General features: G+C 36.2%; 1 protein-coding gene across 3 annotated transcripts in view; it reads left to right on the forward strand.

Annotated features, from left to right (window-relative positions):
• Positions 1 to 25649, forward strand: part of LOC113502027 (beta-arrestin-1) — a 66311-nt gene that overhangs the window by 35673 nt on the left and 4989 nt on the right. For 2 of the 3 annotated variants that reach the window (XM_026883387.1, XM_026883388.1), the window contains 7 exons: positions 14166 to 14227; positions 20656 to 20751; positions 21803 to 21863; positions 23131 to 23500; positions 23658 to 23790; positions 24313 to 24473; positions 24943 to 25023. In XM_026883387.1, coding sequence (XP_026739188.1) covers positions 20680 to 20751; positions 21803 to 21863; positions 23131 to 23500; positions 23658 to 23790; positions 24313 to 24473; positions 24943 to 25023 — 878 coding nt within the window. In that variant the 5' untranslated portion in view covers positions 14166 to 14227; positions 20656 to 20679. The remainder of the gene's footprint in view (positions 1 to 14165; positions 14228 to 20655; positions 20752 to 21802; positions 21864 to 23130; positions 23501 to 23657; positions 23791 to 24312; positions 24474 to 24942; positions 25024 to 25649) is intronic. The other variant, XM_026883389.1, reaches the window with a different exon arrangement.

The raw sequence follows: 25649 nt of genomic DNA on the forward strand, positions 1-25649 counted from the left end.
ACCATTACGTGTTTCAAATATGAAATGAGACAACTAAATTTCATAGTTAAACACATTACAGAATATGCGAGAAACCAAACGCCTTAACCAAAAGTGATGTAACAGTGAAATGATATGCAATCATCTAATCTGTAAGTAGGATGTATCATCTTTTTACATGTCTTTTGTTTTGAGTTTGCTGGAGCCGACATTTCCTATCAGACTATCTTGAGAAGTTATTAAATGTCGAAAGAAACTTAGGGGTCGCTGTGTCTTTTAAATCAACGTCGTCGGCTATGTATCGCAAGTCACGATAGAGTTACCATGTCTAAATAATCCTTAATTAATATTAATCCTATCGTGGTATTCCTAAACCTAAACTCTGTAATATTAACGTGGTTACATCAATGGAACTTTCGTGTGTAATCAATTATTTCACTGAAATTAGTTCAGCTGGAGTTCATGACGCCATATTTCTGAGACTACGATTATTCAGATTGAGATCAAACGTTTTGCGGTTCTTCAGAATTTGTATTCAGAGTTCATCAGCGCGGTGCTGTATTTTTACTAATTAACTTAAGCCCACTTTATCTCTACATAGAAAGATAAACCTTTTAATTTTCTTATGGCAGTCTACGTCAGAAATATATCAAGCCTTTAGTGAGTACCATCATTTACACAGTTTTGTGAGATGAGTAATAGTCTTGCAAATTGTATTGCGGAATGCCTTCCGCTTGACCGCGGCGCACCAAGCTCCGTGCTCCGCAATTCACAAACGTGAGAACTCTTACTGTTTGTGCCGAAGCAAAACAAACAGCGTCTTTATAAACTGACCTCGTTCGTATGATCTATGGCGTGTTAGAGCATATGGCTCGCTACGTCAGGGATGTCCTTACACATGTGCCGCGGTGAAGTACCGCTAGTGTGTTCGTGCTACTGATTACTGTAATTAGAGCGTAGTTATGTAATTCATTTTGTTTTTTATTTGAGGACTTTATGTGGTGAATATGGATAGAAAAGGGAATAATGTGAATTCGGACGTGACGGTTTGTAAGCATGAAGATTATAAATTAAATACCTAAGATTTTGTTAAAAGCTTAAATTATTAATATAAAATAAAATATGTGTAATAGAAATAAAATCCTTTGAAACAACGGTAACTTTCGCAGAATACCCCACTACGAGTAATTACTCCCATATGTACATCCTGAGAACAAACAGTTACACTATTAAACATGGAGCACTTTTAATTATTGCCTTTGATAATAATGGCTTTGATTTCGTTGAGAGTGTTGGGACCCCATATGTAACCATTGGTAAATAATATTTATTATTTTTTACACCATAAACTTAAAATTAATTATTTAAGGTTATGCTTTACTCACCTATATAAAATGCTAATATGGCCTTCTATGTTGGTTTTTATGAGTTTTCTTTAAATATTCTCGGTTAAGTATACCTAAGTATTTTATGTTTACCGATATAGAACATACACTGTTTCCAATTTCATTCTAATAATGTTATATTAAACAAATAAGGTTTTTACATTTCAGTGAGATCTTTTTAATAGAATCCAATAAGCAAATTCCAAGTGTAGGCACAGACAAAACATTTTTATTACTTTGCGCTGAAGTAAAGACGTCAAGATTAAAAATACAATGGGATGTATTGAATAAACAAGATCGGAGATAGTATCTTCACATTGCACTGCATATACCAAGTAGGTTTTAAACAAAAAACGTTTTGAATTATCTGTTTTCATTCATTATTCTACTATGTATGTGTAACTGAACTCCTAAACGGCTTGACCGATGTTAATGTTTTTTTGTATTCATTTGGGTAAAGCTTCCGACGGTTTAAATTATTTTTTTTCAGACTTTCATTTAAGTGTTTCGATAGTAACTATCGTGAGACTGATTCATTATTAAATGATGCAACAGTTTACTCACACGTCTTTATCGGGATAATACCCGTCAGCTGATGATTAAGGATTCAGGTTGGGTCCGAAACTAGTCGGGCAATCCCTCTAAATTCGCGTGAGGAAACCGTTGCATCATTTAAGACTTCGTTTATTATCCTAATCGCTTGAAATATCACGCGGGACGTCTCTGGGGTCCAGTAATCCATTTGTACGGCTTAACTCTTCACCAACATAAAAATGTAGGCATTTTGGAGAGTAAACCTCCACCCTCAAATATCAAAATCAAAAGTTTTTATCTATACTAATATATAAAGCTGAAGAGTTTGTTTGTTTGAACGCGCTAATCTCAGAAACTACTGGTCCAAATTGAAAAATTATTAGACCATTCATCGAGGAAGGCTTTAGGCTATAAACCATCACACTGCGACTAATAGGAGCGAAGATACAATGAAAAATGTGAAAAAAAAAAACAGGGCAGGTATAAATAATAACTTACATCTTCTACCCACGGGGACGAAGTCGCGGGCAACAGCTAGTTTCAAATATAAGTTCAGATACTTTTACAACGTTTCAGTAATTACTCTAGTGTGTCATTTCAATTGAGAAGAAATGCGATGCAAGAGGAAGCTACCTGTATATCTATGCAAGACCAAAGTAATAAAACCTCGTATAGTAAGTTACGTGCTACCCGGCGTTGTCCGCCGATCTCATCACTCGTACAGCTCGGCATTGTGCGAGTCCCGCCCGCCGCCGGTCCTGCGACAAATTCCCTTATCCGCCACCAATTGTTCAAGCTACCTTCTATTTTGTTTCCGACATTCTCTCAATGTATTCAGAATGTCAGACCATTCAAGCAATTGTTGCTGTCTGGCCCAGTCACGGGAAATGCACGTTAGTTTGCGACCCTTTTGGTATTCACAATGTAACTCGAGGTTTGATACTGTTGTTATAAAAGGGCAGCTCCATTAATGGGACATTAATGATGAGGTAAAATGTGATTTTAATTTACTTTGTGGTTTTTCATTTATACTGCAAGTAGGTATGTGGTCGACTGATATAATATTAATTAAGTTGAAAAAAGCGCGTTGCTCTTGCGTTGTTCATATAATTTTAGTAAAATTGTTGATTTAAAATGTAAACAAATATTATATCACCTTGGTCAGTATGACGGTATACCATGGCACGATGGCGTGACGTTCCAAATGACGTCAAGCGGAGCTATGCCTGTTGCATGCGAGCTGGGTTATTAATGCGTGAACACTCAGGGAAATGTGGAGCAGGCACGCAAGCGATGCAAACACGAGCATTTGAATAAGATGTGCGTACTATGTGCCTACTTGTACTACTATTAAATATATAATTATTCCCGCGAGCAAGCTTTAGCCTTAGTCCAAGTCATAGTTGTACACAGAAAGTTCATAACGTAGTCATGAAGAAGGTTAAGCAGAAATCGCTTAAGATAATACAGCTGAAAAAAACTTGGAACAAAATACGTGTAATAATATATAATTAATAATTCAACGTATTCTTTGTTGTCCAACGACAAATTCAATAAAAACACGTGAAATAAAACACAAGTGTCAACAATCAGAGACCTTTTGACAAGTGAGCCGAACAACAACGCTATTTTACTGCAAAAGAAAGACGGTTCAGCAACAAAGTGGAACATTCAATTTGGGCCACGTTACGAATTTTAAATTTTCGCCATACTCGTCCAACGCAAGGATTTCAATTTGCCCCAATTTTCTCATCCCACTTCATTGCAGATCAATAAGTAATTAATACCGTTTAGTGTTACTCTCCAAGTAAAGCTTCTAAATAGGACAAGTGTTTGTAGGTTTGGATGAATTTTAATTAATCTCGTCCGTAGTACTTCAGAGACTTATATTTTTATCTTTCCCTAAGGTCTGTTCATTTCGTTACTCAGCTAGAGTAATGACATTAGTTCTCCAAGCGAGAGTTTCTGTTACGTAAAACATTTTTAAATTCAATCACCTGTGTCGTAGGAAGTGCCTCTCTGCTCATATGCTTTTAACCTCTTTACCGTCCCTCCAGTCCCTTCAGTGTTGACATAACACCGCCTGTTTACTTCCAACCGTACGCTATATCATGTATGAAGCTTTTAAAATTCCGAACGACATTGCCGACATAACTTTGAATATTCTATCCATCGATCACTCTTTGACGTGGAGTTTCAACAGTATTGTTTTAAACGTATTTTACGAGCGAGCAGACTTAGATGATATGATGTAATGAAGGTGTTAAAACCGTTCGGGAAAGGTACCTACAGATAAATAAGATTTTCTGTGTTATTTTCTGGAAACTAAAAATAGAACACATATAAAGCATAGCAGATAGAAACCAGAAACACATTCGTTATAAAAGTCACTCGTGATATTTTTGCACGTTTTATGAGGACCATAACGTTATTATTACGCTGCAAAGAGATATTAAATGTTGGATTATATTTGGGATGTTATTACACACTACTAATATTGGCGAGACGCATGACTGTACAAATTGGATGATTAAATGCCAGGGGATTGTCAATGTTGACTTGTAATATGAAATACGTATTGGTTATTGACCATGTTCAAATGTTTTTAGTGATGTGCTTGTCTTTTTATTTATTTTTTAGGCATCGCTTTTTACAAAATTCCCTATTGTAACTTTTCTACTGTGACCTTCACCAACCGTGTTGTATTTAATAGGGAAAATGGAATTTAATTTTAAATAAATGTTGTTGTTTTACTTTCTAAAACACCACAAAGACTTGCGTCACTCGGATCGACCGATCGAAACGGTAACAAGAAATTAAATGACGCAAAACAATTCTTTGAATATATGGCAGCTTAAAAAATGTTCTGACGTCTTCGCCAGGTGACTTGATCTGGTACTGGTGCACGTTAAAAATATAAAAGAAACACCAGAAAGATATTCATAACGTTAATTCATGGCTGTGGAAGAATGAAAGGTGAGTCTGTGCCCTTAAGAAAAATTTTACAGTGCTAAATTAAAAAAATAAATCCCATGTTTCTTTTCTAAAAACAACCACAGCTTACAAAAATAGTTAAAATGTCATTTGAATTCAGAACATACCAACTAAAATAAAAACACCGACCGCATTCAATATCGAAGCGAAGCCTAGCTCCAGAAGAAAAATGTGTCACCTGTAAAGAGAATGTTCAAGTATAGTAAAGTAATTGTGTAAGAAAAACGTTCGTTTACAAAGTAAGTAGGTACCTGTCTGTGTTACAGAGTAGGTAACCTATTTTAGATGCGAGTGAGGCAAGAGGTGTCGGCTACACCTCGTGACCTCTGCTCAAGCACTCCACAGAACGTTTAGCTGACGTAGTAAACGATGCTACCGTACACAAGTAAATATTGTGTTCGGTTAAATAAAATATTGAATTCATTTTACACCTGTTTTGCTTTGTTTTTATCATATTAGAAATAGCAAAGTATAAAGGGTGTTTGTGTGTATTTTTGTTTTGTTACCTCTTCATGCCTAAACAGCTGGATCGATTTGAATGAAATCTGGTAACACCTTGGATTAGCAAACAGTTGCAGTTATAACCGACATACATCCGGGTGATCCACAGGCTAGTTTTTCTATACGATGTTAGAAAAAAAGTTCATTTGTTACTTATTATCTTCATCGGGGGCGCAAAAAACGGGAAATAGTGGCAGGAAAGAGGGGAGGCATAGACCAAGCATCTACATGCTGATAAATTATGATTGTGAAGATGATAAAATTTGTTGGCATAATGTAAACACAACGTTTTCAATGTAAGTAATAATTCTCTGCCGCATTGTTGTTCAATGTCTTTTAGATGAAATCATAAAATCTGGACAACAATTTATTGTTTCTCATCTCCGAGGAAATACCATTTCTATTCTACACTCGAATCCCTTAAATCTTAAATAAGCAACAAAACAAGATAATCAACCCGTCCGCGGATTGTGAAACAGAATTAGTAATGGATTAGTTAGGTAATGTCGTGAATGGCAGACAAAGCTTCGGCGAGACTTCAGAGGTGCCGATTACGGCGTTTGTTCGGTTCGGTTGTTGTAGTTCATTCTGTCTACTCACCTTTTAGTGTAAAGTGTCTACGTGTACAGGATATACTGCTTGACAGCTAGGAAGAAAAAAAATATGATAGTAGGAAGGTAAGAAGAAAGTAAGATAAGGTAGTACGTATTTGTTAGCAGGTCAATGAATGTCATAGAATTTCAGATTAGCTCGGCCTACTTGTTTTGCGTCTGTTTAGGTACAATGAATAGGTGTTAGGACAGGTCACGTGCTTCACGTATCTCTAGTCCCATATATCCTCTTTCAAAATTACCTTTTCGAGCGTTAGTCAATAAAAACCAATTTCAGCATACTCATGTGTATTCCGCGCAAAAAGTTCTCAATAAAGCGTAATCCTACAAAAATAACGAGTCAAATATTTCAGTGAAGTTTATTGGTTGTTTTCCTCGTTTATATGAGCTTCTATTGAAACATCAGTGGTGTAGGAAGCTCTATGAAATAAGGAAACATTTGAATGGGAGTGAGGGGAGCACGTGGCCCGGTTAAGCCGGCGTATCCCGCCAACGTGCCCGTAATGACGCGGCTTAAGGCCCGTACTCGCCCGATTACCGAGATTACATTTCAGTGGCCGGATCGCCCAATTACTGCAGTCACTTGTTAAATATTATGTCAGCGGTTAATGATAGTTGCTGATCTGTAACTGAAAGATCAATTGTTTAAATGTTTTTATATGTTTTAATTTTGTTCGTACCAACGAATCCTACTGCGTCGATTGAATAGCATTCAATTGGCTACAAAAATTAGAATCTTCGTTTTTAAAAAAGATAACCTATTGATGCAAAAACTGTTAACAAGTATGTTGCTGTGAATGACAAATCGATTTATGGTCATGTCAGAGTAATCGTAAGTCGCGTCAGCCATTTCGTTTTCGCAGTCGCCATCATCTTCGCGCCATGCCTACAGAAGTAAAGTTAAACCCCTGACCTGTATTCAGGCCGCTCTTGACACACAACTGACACTCATGCCACCATCTCCAGCCTCCACTATAATGACGAGCATAATGAGATACCTCACTTCACTCCCTTCAAGATTTTAACGATATCTCGATTCATAGTTCAAGGTTTAGGAAACGTTCGAGAATTAATCGATAAGCTTCGTTTTAATTCGATTTTTTGCTATTTGACATCAAACATCCAAATCTTAAATACCAGCTAGAGAAATCCGTCTTTGTGGTTTTAATTACGCTGTATTTATTTTAAATGCTGTTCTTCAAACTTTGATTTCAATGAGAATGATCTTCATACCGTGACAATACTTTACCAAAATTTCCATGATTGTTTAACTAGTTTTACAACTCGTTAGTAGTTTTTTCTAATTTAAAATCAAGGTCACATTTTACGTCACGTAGACTACCATACCATATAATAATTACCGTAGAACATCGAAGTTTATTAATCTCGTGTTCACTTTCCTTGGCATTGGCTCTCGATACGAGGAGACTAGTTCAGTCGGTCACGGTAACGAAAACCGTCGCTAACACGAATATACATTTCATGAGCCGTCGACATGACATGAAACAATTTATCCTTTTCGACATGAAAAGTATGAAAAGACGGTTTTGTGTTACAAATTAAATATGAGTTATTTTCTAATATTCATTTCGGACTTTAAAATTAATGACCATGTATTATTTTATTTTTTGTTTTTGAAAAACGTATTCTTCAGTCTAAAATCAATCGCTTAAGTATCTACTTGAAGCCACTCACAATCCAGATACAATTACTTAGCGCCCAAGAAAAGGGGTAATCCGTCATGTCCCAACTGTGTATCTTAGAATATTGACATTATTTCGCGTCGATGAGCCTTTGTTAGCATTCGCGAGCGAGAGAAATTGTTTATTGAAAACGTCCGGAAGACGCCCCCCTCGTCACCCCTCCCTCACCTGACTGTAGGGACTCGAGTCAACCCGCTTGAGTATATTAAAATCGAGTCACCGACACACAGATGGATGTTCTTAATGTTCTTCTATATTCTTCCACGCCAAGTTTTTCTCCGTCAATTTATATCGCGTCGTTAAACAGCATCGTACGCACGTTGCGCGCGTAAACAGTCCCAATTAATACCGTTAATGCTTGTTTAATGTACATCACTGTTTCTTCAAACAACGTTGGTATGTCTGACTGTATTCATAATAGGCTGAATGTTTTATTATATTCACTATTTTTATTGCAGACTATTTTCATTTGTGCCGTTCACGCATGTACAAATATTTTGTCATGCTCGAGTTATGTTTTCTTTGTAGTGTGTAATGGAAAACGTTGGGCATATATTTGGTCTGTCCCGATTGGAAAAAAACGTATTAGTGTGTGGATCCTGGAAGCGGATTGTCAATAAGTAATTAAGAATACTTACCATCAAAGTTTGATTGCCTCATGATTTTAAATGTCGTAATTAACACGCAAATTGAATATCTCAGACTCCTGCCTATTTGAATTGTTAAAAAGGTTATAAACTTCAGTGTCTAAAGTTTGGAAATTATATCAATATTATTACTCGTAATCTCAGGTTTCCATTTCCTTTTATTTTCAATCTTATATTTAGTAGGCCCGTTACTTTTTGGGACTCCCAATTGCCTTTGTAATGACCACAGCTACTAGAAAACGAAGATACAATTTTATCAACCGGTGTAAATCGGGAAACTCCAATCAAGTTAGGGCTAGGGTCGGTAGGGTGACGTCCTGTCTGAGGGAATTAGATATAAATGGAAACGCAAACAAGCCAATACCACTCGCTACGGCGACCATCATAATAGTATAATGTCCCACACTGACAAATTGTTATCAGGAAAATGGAATGGTTACAAAATGGTTCTTCTGTGGCTTACAGAAAGGGTTATCAAACGTATCTTTCTTAAAATAGCCACCACACGGGTTTAATAAACATTCAAAGCCCATGCATAAAGACGTCCAGTTTCAGGACAAGCAATCGTGGACGATGCGAACGCTTGTCCTACGCGGTGATTAAACCCCCGACACGTCGCTCACAGTTGGTTTGGCATGGTGACCTTATATGAATCGACTATAGGTCCTTTAGATGCTAAACAACTTTTACAACAGACAAGAAGCTATAGGAGTACTCAAATATTGTTTCGGTATTTATTTGAAATTTTAGCATTATCTTTCGTAATATTATGGTCTTAAGGTCGATTTTCATAATTCGCTGCCAGGAACTATAACTTTATGCGTTCCTGGGCATACTGGTATCTTTATTCACTGAACTAACTTTTACTAGGTTATGGCTCATTATCAATTATATGGCCCGTTTTATGTTGGTACAAGAACTTGTTTTATTAGCACAGAAATTGTTTAATAAATATTTACTACACACTTATGTAAATAAATTTAATAGTTATTGAATTGATCCATTGCGTCAATGCAAACATTACAATTTACCATAAAGTATGTATATTTTCTTGTCACGGTTAATTATATGTGTTGCTATAAAATGTAGATACGTAATACGTACGTAATGTTGTATAATTATTTTCAGAACATGCCAAATTCTATAGTTAGGTAGTCTTCAGTAGGGACAAAATTCAAATACACCCAAAACGCCGTCTCATATATTCGGCTTTATTGCTCTGTAACCATTTTCGCTCAGTTTTGCGTAAGCAACATATATCTTTTACTACCTCTTCAAATTCAGTCGACTTATCATCGGTCAAGGCCTCTGAATATTCGACTTGAATTTCAATTACCATTCCATTAAGGACTCACCTTTTGTGTAAATTGGAATGTGAAATTTTAAGAATTTAGGGTCTCGCATTATCAGTATGAATGGAATGGTGACCCTATGATAGTAGGACGGATGGCTCGCGATCCGATTATACGATCCCCCGTCACCGGTTCATTGCCAAATGGAGCCCGGATCTCGGTAATCATGGCAGTGTCAATTCTTATCAAGTACCTATTACTCACACTTACTACCAACTAGCTATACGTCACTCACGCTACAAAACATATACGAAGTTCAAATAGGACGTTCCCTACGGTTCCTACCTACGCAACTCTTGACCGAACCGTCTTAGGTTGTATTGGTCCTCTGGGTAAATAATTTCCAGAAACTTTGTAAGCGCTCTTGAAACTGTTGACAACGTACGTCGTTAAATTTTGTAACGAAAAATCTTTTGTTTTATAGCTTGTATAAAAATATACAGGTACAATAGAAAAATGTTTTAAAACTCGTAAGGTTCTAAAGTTTAACGATTTTGTGAAGTGTTCTGCTGATATTTGTAAAAGAAATAGATCCTTTAAAAAAGTTGGATCGCCATAATTTGCCATATATTGTTTGAACGATAACGAACTAACGAACAACTTAGAAACTAAAATAGTTCTCCATTAAGTTGAGGGCTTTAATCGCCATTGTTTTCTGTAACGGTTCCTCGTTAAGCGAAGTTTTCTAACGAGTTTTCTTATAGAACAATACAGTTTCAATAATAATTGATATAGTAAATGGAAATAGAGGAATGATTCTGAGTAATGTTGAAAGAGTTTAATACATCGCAAGAATGGACGTACTAATTGCGTAAATAAGTCCCTGCTGACAAATGGTAATTGTCTAGAGATGATAACACCATGAAAGTTAAAGCCCAATGGTAGATACTACCGTACCTATCTATACATTCAATTGTTTCGGTAGCAACAACTAAGTGACATAGAGTTTGAAAGGCTTGTACCAGCACGGTCTATATTGGCCACTGTTGCTATCCTACGCTCTATATAAACAGCGATCACGCACAAACACTGAGTTTACAGTCAACGAACCGGAATGTTTCTGTAATGGGTAACGAAAAGCTGTTTTTTGTTTTATCCTTTCAACCCTATTGTATACTTCGGTATCTATGGAGTTGTGTATAAGTATATTGACAACAGTAAAAGTCCAAATGTTCAAAAAAAAAACCAAGCGGAAATTTATTTTGGATTTCAGGCAGCAAAAAGTCACAACGAAAAACGTAGGACGATGAAATCAATTTACTAAAAACCATCTTTGTTATATACTTCGAATAGAATAGACGTATCCGTTGTAAACAATGGAAAGGTCCCAATTGTACCAAATAAGAGATGATTTACGGGCCGATACTTTTGTATGTACAATTATGAGGATTGACCGCCCACACGATTTCACACTTGTTGGAGACCCGCTCAACCCTGGATAACGTCTAAGATTCGTGTACTCTCCTTAGCCGTATCGTCTTCTACTCTAAAAAGGTTTTGTTTATTACCCTTTTCAGCAAAAATTTCTGATACAAATGTAATTGTAATTTGTCAAGTGCTCATATATTTTAGGATAAATTTTAAATTTTCCCCTGGACACACAAGCACAACTTTGGCTTCCGCTCGTGCCAGAAAAATGTTCGCAAAAAAGACTGCACACGCTATAAAATTAAATTTTAATCTGTCTAGGTAAATATTGAGTTTAGAGGCGTTCAATTTTGATGGAAAAAGATAAAGTATTTTACGGGCAGTAATGCGAACCCGGCCTAGTTACAAAAAGAACGTTCTTTCGCCCCCATCCAATATGTAATTAAACGCCAAGGAATTTAATTGACATTCGAACCTTGAAGGGCCCAAAGGCTTGTTATTTCTGAATAAATATTAATGAGTTCCTAATAATGGAATATCTGGGTTTCGAGTATCGCTTTCAAGTTATAAGGTTACCTTCGCGAGTCGGCGGTGGCGACACCTTGCAGGAAAACGATAGTTTTGAATAATATTGTGTTACAGATTGAAGTGGCTAGCGCACGCAGCACGCTGGACACGGACTAGGTATTCTAACCCGCGTCTTATTGACGTCAAAGTATAATGTTAAGGAAATGAGACTCGAAATCTTCAACACAATGAATAAGACGATGACCTATCTGGATTTTCTGATGAGAGATGAACATATAAGTTGATCATTGTAGATTTACCTTATATGACAATTTAAAAACTTGCAAAGGCCGTGTATAACTCAGCCTTAGCTGCGTTAAATTTTAAGTTAAGGTAAACACATTTGAATAAACCAGTCGATATCTAACGTCGCGACTGAGACTAAAATATACGTGCTTAAGTCTAGCAACGCGCTGACGTTAGTAGCTGACATTTCCATATTCATTCGCATATTTACGGTATCTTGACAAAGAAAAATATAGAATGGAAAACATCGCGCATAAGCAATGTAAATGAAATCTGTACTAATTTTATGAAAGCGAAAGTTCGTATGGATATGTTTGATACTCAATCACGTCAGAAAGTTAAATCTGGTTTGTTTTACCTGAATTACATGGGCTTTTATCCCGATAAGGCCTTGGGAATTCGAAAGGCGTATGAACCCTATAGGGCACAATTGGCTACGCTAAATCTTTGTGAAGATTCAAATGTATGTGTTTGTAGCTAATTGGCACTTTCTGTGGAGGAATTGTAAAAGCAAATGCTTGTGCAGAATAAAGTGACCTGGCGATTTGAATTTTAGAATGTCTCGGTTTTCTCTCTCATCTTCTAATTTAGTAGGGAAGACTTTCTTGCTCTTTTCAATTGTTTTATTAGTCTACTTAGGTTCTGAATCTAGACTTAACAACATATTTTAGTAGTTTGGTTTGGATAAATAGTATTCAGTATTTTAGATTACGCTTTTGTTAAATTATAATAATTTGTGTCAGCATTTAACCAGTTAAGTGCTGAACAAGATCAAAGATTGTAGTGTTTAATGTGTACATTGTTGTAAGCACAAAGGTCCAACATCTCCCTAATTCCAATGTAATTTGCCTGACGTCACATTGTATTATCCTCTCTAAAGTTCGGCGTAACCCGCAAAATTATCAATGATGGGCCTTTATTTAGAATTTCCTATTAAACTAATAGATTTATATTTAACAACATTACACAGCCGTTGTTAGTGCGGGTTCTGAAGTTTGGCGACAGCTACTCAGGGTTAATTGTCTTTGTAAGTTTCGGCCTTATTACAGCGAGGTGATAAAATACACGGGTACAATGTACCCATTACTTATTTACAGGAGGACAGACTGTCTCGTCTCCAACACGTTTGTTTTAATATTTGTTTGACGGTTGTTGTTGGTTAGTTTCACTTTGTATGTAAGGCACGTTCACAACTATCTCTGTCGCTATGAATCTTGGCTCGACACTTACTACCTACGTAATAACTGGGCGTGAGTACCTACACAATGTTTCTCTTGTATTGGAAGCTGCAGTTTATAGTTTGAAAAAAATGTAGAGAAAAATATCGTATCACAATAGAGTTTCGACAACAAAAGCGTTCAACTTTACCGTAGTGGCCAGTGCGGAGCTCCCGAGGCGGGTTATTCCGCTAGTGTACAACTGAAAAACATACATTCATGTAGCTTTTAAAAACGTCATTCGTTAAAACAGTGTTTGTGAAGGTTTAATGGTTTTGGCTGGTATTGACAGCGGGATGTTAGTGTCAGGTCGGACTTGTACTCAAGGGTATATGGCATTTATCGATTGCGGTGATATCCACTGAAAAAGCTATTGTGTTTTATGGTCTGTCCCGTCGGCTGCGTTATTTGAAAGGGTATTGTGAGTTGAAGCTTTGTTACCGCGGTAAATTTTTGGTCAATTTAGATCTTTACATATTTCAGTCTCTTTGTGCTCAGACAACAAATTAACCGCTATTGTCTATGAATAGTTCCTAGCTAGAAGCTGCATCAGAACCTTTCTCTCACGTTTTATTCATCTCTTGTTTTAAATTAATATTTTAGCACGATAAGCTTGCGGTTGTAACAAAGATATTACAAATTGCGCTTAAGAAAACTATTCCACTGAAAATGAATCTTTTAAAATTAAATTCTGTCGAACGTTGTTTGTATGACTTATCTGTCTAGTGTCTTTTCGCGGTCTTTTGAGTTATCTTTCAATATCATTTCGTTCAGCCAAAGACATATTTTTCTACATGAAAAAAATATAAATTACAAGCTGTTTCTCGTTGTTTTACCCGCTTAGTAATTTTACGGTATTCAAATTTGTTACTTTTTTGTCTTATACGCCGTTCTTCCATCATATTTTCGTGAAGACTAAAATAAGCCAAATCAATTCAGCCTTTCTCGAGTTTTAGCGAGACTAACGAATAGAAATTCATTTTTATATATAAAAAAAGAGAGAAGAAGATTAGTCTACTGTGAATAAAACCTTGTTCTTAACACATGTATATTTGTTTCAGGGCGGCGTGGCAGCGCAGTAGGGTGTGGTGACCGCACACCCTGGAGCCCCCCAGGGGTCCACGTGAGTACAACAATTTCCTCTCCTAATCCAATTGTGTACTCGGCACTCGGCAGACCCCTACCAGTTGCTGTGTTGTCTGTAACTACTTATATGTACTATTTGGTTCGTATTGCGAGCTGCTAAAATGGTTAATGAGTCTTATGCTTGGAGAATGCCCTTAGTAGGAAACTTTAGAATGTTAAATATTGTTGAATGAATGCTGAATGTTAGGTGTAGGGTCCTATGAAACCTTATTCAGTCAGCATTATTTTCAAGATAATTAAATGAAATCGAAAAGATAATTTAATAAAACAATTAGGCGAAGATATCTGTCAAATGATATACGTACTTATGTCCGTGCAAATAAAGTCGAGCTTGCTTTGAAGATAAAAATAAAAGAATTTCTCACACAATTTTCCATAGAAACGTTTCAAATAAACCTTATAAGAAAACAATGTATTTTTACAGACCTCGTTATAACGAACAGGTTTTTATTAAAGATTAAATTTCTTTATACATTACATTTATTTTTACTTAATTCCTTCTGAGTACCTAATTAGGGATGTTTGATGTTAATATAAAGCTTTTTGTGTATTTGAATATTGATATTTAATTATTCCTTGGAGTGTAGCAAACATGCCTGGATAATCACCGATTTTTTACATTCATAATTTTCAATAGGCATTAGATATTTGCGTCATACTATTTTAGACTTAAATATAATCTTGTCTAGGTTTAATTTACTTATTATAATATCGTCTGTGTTATGTAATATTTTAGTAAACGATCTTCTACACTCAAATGTTTCAATGGTACTGGCTTTTAGCACTATATCCATTAGTCCGTGGGCGGAATACCAGTCGATATGAATATTCGCTGACTACACAGATACCGATTAAAGCTGTTTCATACATTCATTGGTTTGTAATATTTCATACACGAATCGTAACATTGGTATGACAAATTGGCTCGGTCTATCCATACATAAATAATAGTCGAGTTAATAATCTAGTTACTATAGTAAACAAAAGCATATCTTTTATGTATTTTTTTAATTAAAAGGTGCAAAAAATTTCTCAATAGAAACTCATATGTGTATTCATATTTCGTTAAAGATATCACGGTATAGGTACCGCATAAATTGCTAAACAAATTTTCCGAAAACCCAAATCGTGCGTTAGCTACGCTCAACTACCTTAATTTAGCATCACGAAACGATGTGCTCGAGCGCCAATTTCCGAATTTTGAGTTGCAATTCCTATTCCGAGTGTAACGGGGCATGAAGTGACGATACCGATATATCGATAAAGCGGCTCTCGATATCCCGATGTATCGAATTTCTAATCCCTAGTATGATACATTCAAACATCTACAATTTCAATTCCGCTTATCTGAGAATTACTCTAACGTTTTGAAATGAAGAAGTTCTTCAAGTCTCAAGATGTACTTATATATTTTTATTAAAGCTGAATTGAATAAGTAATGAACACAATTTATTTAAATGAATATTTTAAGGGTATCTTCGCCGGTGGCCTTGTGCTCTTTGACTCAAGTGTTTATTCTTTTGCTTTGTTTTTATTCTGTCTGTGAGAGACAATTTATATAACTAATCTTCTTTAATTTTAAAAGATTGCCTTAACTAATCGTTTCTGTCTACAACAGTCGGTACATGGTATTTTCTGCAGTGTTTCAGTTTTATCGTAAAATTTTCTATATTAAAACAAATCTGTACCACAAAATAGTGGCTGTAATCTGTGCGCCGCCCACATACTTGATAAAAAATTACTTTATTTGCCTAATAAAAGTAGTATCTAATAGTTATCTTACTACATGCAAAGAATTATAAAAATATATTGTTGTTTTAGGCAAATGGGGAATTCTATGAATTTGTCTAGCTAGATGTTACTTTGTCGAATCAAAATATTTCTTAGTCAATTACATCAGAAGAAGTACCATTAAAAATCGTTTAGTAAATCGCTCCAAACATGAAATGTTAAAACAAGGTTATTTATTTAGTTTGTTCAACAACTCAAGTTTTGCGATTAAATCGATATTGACTATTCCACATGAACAACTAGTTTCTGAAAATCGCGCATATTAATAACAACATTCGCTTAAATTTCGTTTAAAACGAAACGCTTTTTCGGACTATTACTAATCGAATACACTTATAGTAATACCGAGAATCGGTTCCAATAATAGCAGAAGGCAACACGAAACACTTCGAACTAAATATCCTGAACACCGATACCTCGTCCGCAAGTTCCAATCGAGTAGAGATGTAACAATCGAGAGGATTTTCTCGATTCTGTTCACTTATTATCTCACCCGCATGTGGAAAAAACAAATTTGGAAAATGAACCTTGTTGCTTTTGAAGATAAAGTTGATTTTGCTGTCTGGCTTTTGAAACGCGGTCTACTGAATTCGTTACATGAGTGTGAGAAATAAGCTCTGTCTACCACCTGTTATAGAAGTATCGTGTAGTCTAACAAAACACGTCGCTCCTACGAAATACTCCTAAAAGTATTCTAAACCTAAAACAACATGAAACTACTGATTATTATAGGTATATGAAATAATTGATCTACCAAGTATGTAGATTATTAATAAAATTGGGATACGTATTTTTAAAGTAATTAAAAACTACGAAGATATAATATACCATCATTTTTGGTTTACGCGATAAAAGAAAAAAAATCCGATCCGATCTATCTGACGGATGATTTAGATTTTTTTAGTCAAATATACATTTATACAGCCATTTCATAGATCGTAATATGTATACATTTCAATTTAATTTAGTTGGTGGCTTTCGCCTCACACGGGAATGAATGTGAAATGTATTCTAAGCCTATTTAGACACGATATTATACTACATAGCTTGGGGAGGAAAAATGTTTCTTAAAGTAAAATATACCAATTTTGTGGGACAACATTTCCCGTATGGCACTGCCATATTGAGATTTATTATGTAGGGATGTGGTTTGTGCCAAAATTACATTGGCTAGGGGAAAATTCTAATAAGTTTCTATTCTTTAAATTAAATCAAACACAAGCAACATTTTTGTATTGTAAGTAATTACGTAACGAGTATTCCATTCATGTCACATTTTTGTTGAGTCTAGTTGGTAAGCATTCTTCATTATCATCTATGTAACCGTGCCAGATAATAAAATGTAAATAATTATTTAAAGCCACACTATAACACAGCACGAGTTAAACTAAGCCTGAACAAACTCCGCTGGTTTACATTATAATATCTGATCTCTTTGTTAATATTTGGTACACAAGGCGTAGTACTCGAGATAAGGAAATTTCTCTAACGACGCCCCGACACGATTCACTTTATCTTGTGAAGAAAGTGAATCTACGATGTCATAACCACGTAACTTTTACTGTAATTGTTTAATATTCTAATATTAACTTCTAAAATTAGGAGTATCTAGGAACTAAACTAAAGTAATATTTACATTTTGAAAGCTATATCAATATAAAAAGAAAAATATGCATTATTTGCAAAGCGTCAAAAAAGATATCCTCATCCCTGCCAAAGTCGGGAAACGTGCCCAGAAGGCTGGCTGCATTGCCACGTTGTATGGCAATGCTAATTCTTTGGGCAAAATATAGACCAGCCTTCTGATCACGTGTAGAGTCGACCAAACGCTTTGCGAGTTCTTTATAAAGAACTCGTGCACCTGGTCCCCATGTCCCAAACGTTTCGACCCCAAACGGCTCAAAAATATAATTACCAACAAGATTATTATATTTCCGCCGTTTTAGGGCTTCCGCGGCTCCAGCAGCAGCGCCCGGCGAGACCGCTGAACTTAGAACATGGGATGGCGCGAGGGTGTCGACGCATGTCGCGTCCCACACCAAAGGCCGACCCAATTTCCAAGGAAGCAATGACATTCCGTCAGGTCTCTTACCATCGTTGCGTACCAAACCATTGGGTTCTAAAACGGCAGGTACACCAGCAGTGACAAGAGCACGACGAATGATGTCATTAATATTTGCATGACGCGGTATACGCCCCGCGCTCCTGCCGCAGGACAGGCCATGATGACCAAGGCAATCGACTCTTTCACCGCATTGGCAAAGATGAGATGCGACACATTGTACACCCAAACGCAAACCAATGGCGAGCCGGAGAGTATTGTTATCCAACGTCGTACCTATGTTGGCTGAAGGTAATGCCTGTAACCAGAGGCCCGATTCCCATTCTCCCAGAGCCAAGAGACGAGCACGCTCTGCAGTATTGAGTGACGTTTCAACTAATTCATTCCGTATCAAACTGCAAAGCGGCTCATCCCATTGCCTCTGAGAAGATAGTTGTGCGGGAAGATCCGTGCCCGGGCAGGACATTTTCCAACTATTTACTGCCTCGGACATGCATAGGATCTGAAAATCAACCAGAGAAAATTCTAAAATTTCTCTTGTCAATTTTTCAGTGCTATGGACCGAAGACAGAAACGCTGGCAAACTCAAGCTGGTAACTTTACGGATACCTAGTCCACCAAAACGAATCGGCAATGTGGCTTGGGACCACGCTCGGTCGTCCAAAGTCACATTGAGAATAGACGTTAAGGTGGACCGTATAATTTGGTCTACTTTTTCCAAAAGGGGTAAATGCATCCATAAATTTGAAGACCGGAGGAAGTATATAAATTTTGGACCAAAACAACAAAACCGAATCAAAGTTAAGGCCGAATGCAGAGAGATTTTAAAAAGTCTATCCGAAATAGATTGAAAATTTTGAATTTTATCATCTATAAATTTACTAAAGGATTCTTCTAATATTGGGGACCCTAGAAGGCGAAGTGAATATTGGTCTACAATTTTTATATCTGGGGCTAATGAATAGAATTTTTGTAATAATGGTTGATTTTGAATTAATGGCTGATTGTTCGGGATGAAAACTTCACATTTATTTGTGTTTAAATCAAGGCCAATGGAATGAAGTTCATTTTTTAAAGTAGTGAAATCTTCTTTTCTACTTTTACTGTACAATCCTTTTTTAATTTAGATTTTTTTTGTTATTCGTATTACATTGAATGGAGTACTCCCGTAACGCCGTGTACGAAAGGAAACTTAAGCAGCAATGTATTCGCTAGCTTTTAGGTCAGGTATTTGTATCGTAATGGTTGTAAACGAATTATGTAAGTCATCTGAAGTATGTAAATGTATTCAAAAATACCTTACAAGCAGTTTAAAAGTAAAACTAATCCGCTTCATCAATGTCACGGAAACCTGAAAGACGTGGAAAGTTTTTCAATTTATTTTAAAGTAGGTCTTCATGATCAATGAAAATATCGAAAGCCTTAATAGCGATGAAGTGTTTCATGAAAATTGGCGTGAGTTCAACTTGTAACGTCTTCTTAGCACCTTCATATTAATATCACCCTACACTGATCAGAACTTCAAATTAGTCCGAATCTTAAAAATCCTAAGAGTAGATTATAGGCATTCGTAGTAAAATGCAAACTCTGACTCCATTTATTATAAAAATGTTCTATGTTTAGTAATATAAAACCCTCATATCAGTTGTAACCTTTCTGTTTTTCTTTAAAACGTGAGTAATAATTCAGGTGCCTAGAAAGATTGGAAAATTCGTGTGGTCGGCTTTTCTTCAATGACTCGATTCATTGAATCTATTGACGTATGTGCAATTTCGTATTCAACGTATATATCATTGCATACGAACTTCCTGATGTGTCAATGAGAATTACAACCATTCTGATTAGACGGTCCGTAGTAAGTAGTAGTCAGTGTGTCAACACGCGTCATAATCTGTACAAATAAACAGTGCCGTGCGTGTAATGTGCTGATAAATATTTATATTTCACATATTTTATCACGATCTACGCTTCGTATAATATATGTTTTAATTCCATTCAGTGTGAAAAGTTTTAAACAACGGCAAGCTAGTCGAAGTTTTCGAATATAGTGATTAAACAAAGTTTTACTGAAGTAGTGATAATAGTAAAATATTTTGTTACTACAGTAAGTGCCTGACGTGCTTGTAACTATTGTCATGCATACTTCGTTATCTATTTCATTACTTTGTTTCTCTAGTCTGAAAACAAGCATTAAAAGTATTAAAATTTGTGTGCTAAATACTTTGAATAACTTCAATACAATTATGTTATAAACGGTGTGTCTGTACGAAACGTGAAACTGTTGGTATTCCAATATAAAACGTGATAAATCACTTCACCTGTCATAATCATTTAGTTTTATTAATTTAATTTGCGATTCCAATGGTCTAAATTTGATACAATTCGTATTCTACTAAGCATTTTGAAAGCTCAATCATTGAACGAACATTGTATTGCCAAGTGCTATTCTGCCATGTAAATTTAACACCACTCTGGCCTAAGTTGACTATTCTCCAAAATTTTGACGTCTGTTTGACAGCTCAGATATTTGATGTGAGTGTTGTTGTGTGCAGTGTTGAGGAGGGTGCGGCGGCAGAATGGAAGACGGCGGCAGCAATAAGCAGCGACAGGCGACGCGAGTCTTCAAGAAGAGCTCGCCCAATGGCAAGGTAAGACACATCATACTTTCTGCTGACAAAGTACCTAATACTGATATTGTTGGAAAGCAGTGTCTACCTGGAAATCTTACTACTAACACAAAGTGCGCTATATCATTAAAAAAATGATGTAATGACGAGGAATAGAATAAGTTAGTGTTTCAAGCAAAGGGCACGTTGTCTTTTAGACTTAAAAAAGATTAAAAGCAATCTGTTCCCATAGTTGCTATTGGCTACATAATAATTATGATGTATCTATCCTCGCTCTAAGTATCTTCGGCACTATTTCTGACAAAGCAGAAGTTTTTGTTTATCGATTTCCGGATCTCCCACAAACCCAAAAAAACCGCTGCGATCATTACGTACACAGTCGCATATACCGTTGATTGGGTGTTCCCCAATACCGATTGTAGCTACCTACTTTGGAAAGATATTCCAAAAATATTTCACACGATTGTTTGTATTTTGTGGCATAAATTATCCAAATTGGTATTTAAAAGATCGTGATAAATTGCTAAGCACATTTGAAAAATTACTTCGCTGCGTCACAACGTCCTGATGGGAATTTTTAATCACTTTTTTATCGCCTCTCTTTAGGTCACAGGTCAAACTTAGCTTGATCTTTCACTTTTATAAATGTCGGCGGAAAATGTTTAACATTTTACATTTAGTTATGCTTAACAACAAAAATGTGTGGATATTATATTTATGCTAATTTTGTTCTAATCGAACCTGAATTAAATAAATGTTGCAAGTGGAGTTGAAACAAGAAAACGTGTACATTATTGTCAGATATTAATTCGAGATGTATGCATAAATATAATAAGTTTTATTATGTATTCAACTCAACTACAAAAGAACATGTCTGCAATGAGACACTCCATCTATCATCAATAGTTTTATATCAGCGTTGGTGTGTGCCAAATGTCCAATTGCCAAATGAGTCAAATCTTATGACAACCAAGATATTTCTTTACTTTATTCGATCTAGTCTGCCAAATTAGAAAATCGTCACACTTTTGAAGTTTTACACTGTCTGATACTTTCTTATTTTTGTTTCCAGATCACAGTATACTTAGGCAAAAGAGATTTCGTGGACCACATCACACATGTAGACCCCATTGGTACGTATCTTCTGTTTGTAGCACTTCGGAGTTTTGAACCAAGGCCCTCATTGTTCAATTGATGAAACTTTCAACGTATTTGAACACTTGAATCGAGTTGTTCAACGTAGATGAGACTTCGGTCGTAAAGGGAGTGCCGATCGTTGTATAATAAATTGCCAATTTCAGCTAAGACCTCTCTGTTGAGTTACGAGTTTATGGTATAATAAACGTGTTGAGTATCGGTCGGACAGTTATTTTGGTAAGAGAATGCTGGCCTCTCGATAATAGCAATATCAGATTGCTTTGAACTAGATCAGGAAGGGATCTTCTGTTGATTTTCAATTGCGCCGCTCGGCTATCTAACGTAACAATATTTACTCGCCTACAGCTATTCGATCTTCCGATTCTAGATTTATAAAGGAAGAAATTGTCTGAAACGTTCTCCAAAGAAAACAATCTTATGCAAAGAAAATAATTGAGAACATTCAAGACGAACGTTTTGGTTTAATTAGATGACCCAATTAAAAAAAGAAACAAATAACGTTATTATTTGCGGTTACTAAGTGTTAAATCAATCGCATTTACATTTGAATACAATGTTTGTGTTTGATCTATACAATTATTTATCAATGATACAGTGTGACTTATCTGTAATTTTCTCAATGGATCTAGATTGAGGCTGTTATTAATTATGACTAAGAGTTTATTATGCGTAAAGTTCTTATTAATGGATAAACACTGGGTATGTGCCATTGATTTTCCATTGACTTTTCCTGTGTTGAGAGATTGTTTATATTATTATGACATAGAATGTGTTGACTTCCTGTATCGTGAGATATGACTTAGTTAGAAGAGGCGCATTCGTCATTTTTGCATGTACTGTGACGTCATCTTATGATGATAATGATGACTACTAATCATAAATTATCATTCGCATTCTAAATTTTATTTAAGTAAAAACACGTATATATAGTATGTATTATGTACCTACTAATTATCTCGCTGCCAAGGTCAGACGGTCCACGTGTGAGGTATTGATTTTTCATATAAACCTGATCAGGCAATATTTCATTATCAACTTTTTATGAGAAAGCGTTATCAAAGACTAGATTTAAATCTAATTCAACGACACCTCAATCAATAAACATGTTTTAGAAACATTTAAAATCCGGTCCAATGATTAGAGAAACAGGTATAATCGACAAAAAAGATCAAAACAAACGACATTAATACCTAATATGTTTAATAAAAGAACTAATAAAAAAACAAATGGCTATAATTTCAGACGGAGTCGTCCTGATCGACCCGGAGTATGTCAAGGACAGGAAGGTGTTCGGCCACGTGCTGGCCGCGTTCAGGTATGGCCGGGAGGATCTCGACGTGCTGGGGCTCACGTTCAGGAAGGACCTGTACCTCGCCGCTGAACAGATCTACCCGGCTATCAACACGACGAAGCGGCCCCTCACGCGGCTGCAGGAGCGACTGGTCCGCAAGCTGGGGGCGGCCGCGCATCCCTTCTACTTCGAGCTGCCCCCGCACTGTCCCGCGTCCGTCACGCTTCAGCCCGCGCCCGGCGAGACCGGCAAGCCCTGCGGGGTGGACTACGAGCTGAAGGCATTCGTTGCTGACTCACAAGATGATAAACCACACAAGAGGTTTGTATGACATTTTTATAAAATTTTGCTCTTCTTTCAGTGACCGTAAATCTATATAAGATAATGCCTGTAATTCCATGAAGCAATTTTAAAATACCGACAACACAAATACATTATACTGCTATGGATCCATATTATACCTTTATTTGTGTTTCAGAAATTCAGTGCGGTTAGCAATCAGGAAGATTATGTACGCGCCAAGCAAGCAAGGCGAGCAGCCCTCCGTCGAGGTCTCCAAAGAGTTCATGATGAGCCCCAACAAGCTGTATCTGGAAGCATCCCTAGACAAGGTACTAAATACAAGAATAGGTTTGTTGCTGTCTGCAAAATAACCAAGGTGAAATTCGAGATCTAATGTAGATTTGCGAAGTTACATGTTAATATGAACAAAAACTTGAATGAATTTACATAAAAAGTATTTAAATTATATGCAGACTTGCTAATTTAATAATTTTGGCAAATTAACATAATATGTCAACTTTAACACGTGTTGTGGCTCGCGTCGTAATAAAAATTCATTATAAAGCTGTGATATATTTTGTTGTCAAACAATGGACTGGAAATACAACTTTGTCTAGAATCTGTGAAACAGATGGATGATCGCATTTCTAACATGATTTTTTCGGGGTATTAAGAATCAACCATTTGTTTCTAATCTCTAATCAACTGTTTGCTTCCGCTTGGAGCCTCATCGCCGTATAGGCTGTAACTGCACGCGGTCAAATATGTTACCGGTCGCTAGCAACTCACGCGCAGCAGATTCACATATTTGGAGAAATCATTACAATAACTTTGAATATTTTTGTTTGCAGGAGCTATACCACCACGGCGAGAACATAGCAGTGAACGTACACATAGCGAACAACTCGAACCGATCGGTGAAGCGCATCAAGGTGTCGGTGCGCCAGTTCGCGGACATCTGTCTGTTCTCCACCGCCCAGTACAAGTGCACCGTCGCTGAGACCGAGAGCGAGTGAGTTTCAACCTTATTTGTAACGTCATAAAGTACAAAAGTGTAAGTCATAGCACTGTAGTTTGGGTTTCGAAGTATTTATGTCTAATTGTGAGATTGGTTGATCAATCGATATTGTTTTTGTAAAGACGTATTTACTGGCTGCAAATACGTCATTGAAAAAATGCTTTCAAAATCGTATGCGAAAATGTATTTTATTACGGAGTTTAACTAGTTGCGATGTTTTGAGATTATGGCTCTACAAATTACTACAAAATACATTTACTTAGTAAATTAATTTGATTTAGATCTATTGTAAAATACAATTGAAATGCCGCAACTTGTTGACCAAGTAATCGTAGTGGTAAGTGGCGGGTACCAATAACAAACCTAGATTCGACGTCAAGAAATGAGTCTACTACTATCTATTAACATTTATGAAGGTACACAAAGAGCTACACAAATAAATACCATTATGTTTCTAATTCAGGGAGCCAAAGTCGATGTCGGCGAGATTATTTAAATTCCCCTTTATCGGGATGTTCACTAAGAAATTGTCCATGCAGTCAGTGTAAGTACCTGCGTGCGTATGTATGCATGCGATGACTTGTTTGCCCCCACTCGCTTCCTACCATGCCTGGATTTTGGACACATCCACTGACGTCACATAGTGTACAGATATCGTTACTGGTTTTATAAACTTTCTTCGTATTGGTTTTCCTTTTCTGTAGTAATTTTGGCCAAAACTTGGCTTCATCCCTTATAGCTCCAAAATTTGTAACTGTAATTGAACTGTAAGTGATAAAATGCGTATAAGACAGCTTATATAATATACCATATCAATGAAACAGACGTAGGTATTGGCTCTAATTTTCTCAGAAACGTATGACCCTTTTCTCATGTTGCGTTCCAAGAAACATAATCAAATAAAATTCCAATGTTAGAATGATGACGTTAAAATACTTGTTAATACTGATCTAGGAGGTATCTCTAAACTTGATCCAACATTTTTTTAGGTATTGCAAGTTTATTTAAATATTATTTTCTTTCGCCTAAGAATTCTTAAAACTGTAGGTTCGTTTCGCAAATTTCCACATTATATTTCATATCTTCGAAACAAAATGTAATTTAAATTGTGTAAGTAGATGAGTGACGAATCCTTAACGGTTGTGGTGACTTGACTGTAACTAACTTCAG

The sequence above is a fragment of the Trichoplusia ni genome, chromosome 16 (assembly GCF_003590095.1).
Source record: "Trichoplusia ni isolate ovarian cell line Hi5 chromosome 16, tn1, whole genome shotgun sequence".
NCBI lineage: Eukaryota > Metazoa > Arthropoda > Insecta > Lepidoptera > Noctuidae > Trichoplusia > Trichoplusia ni.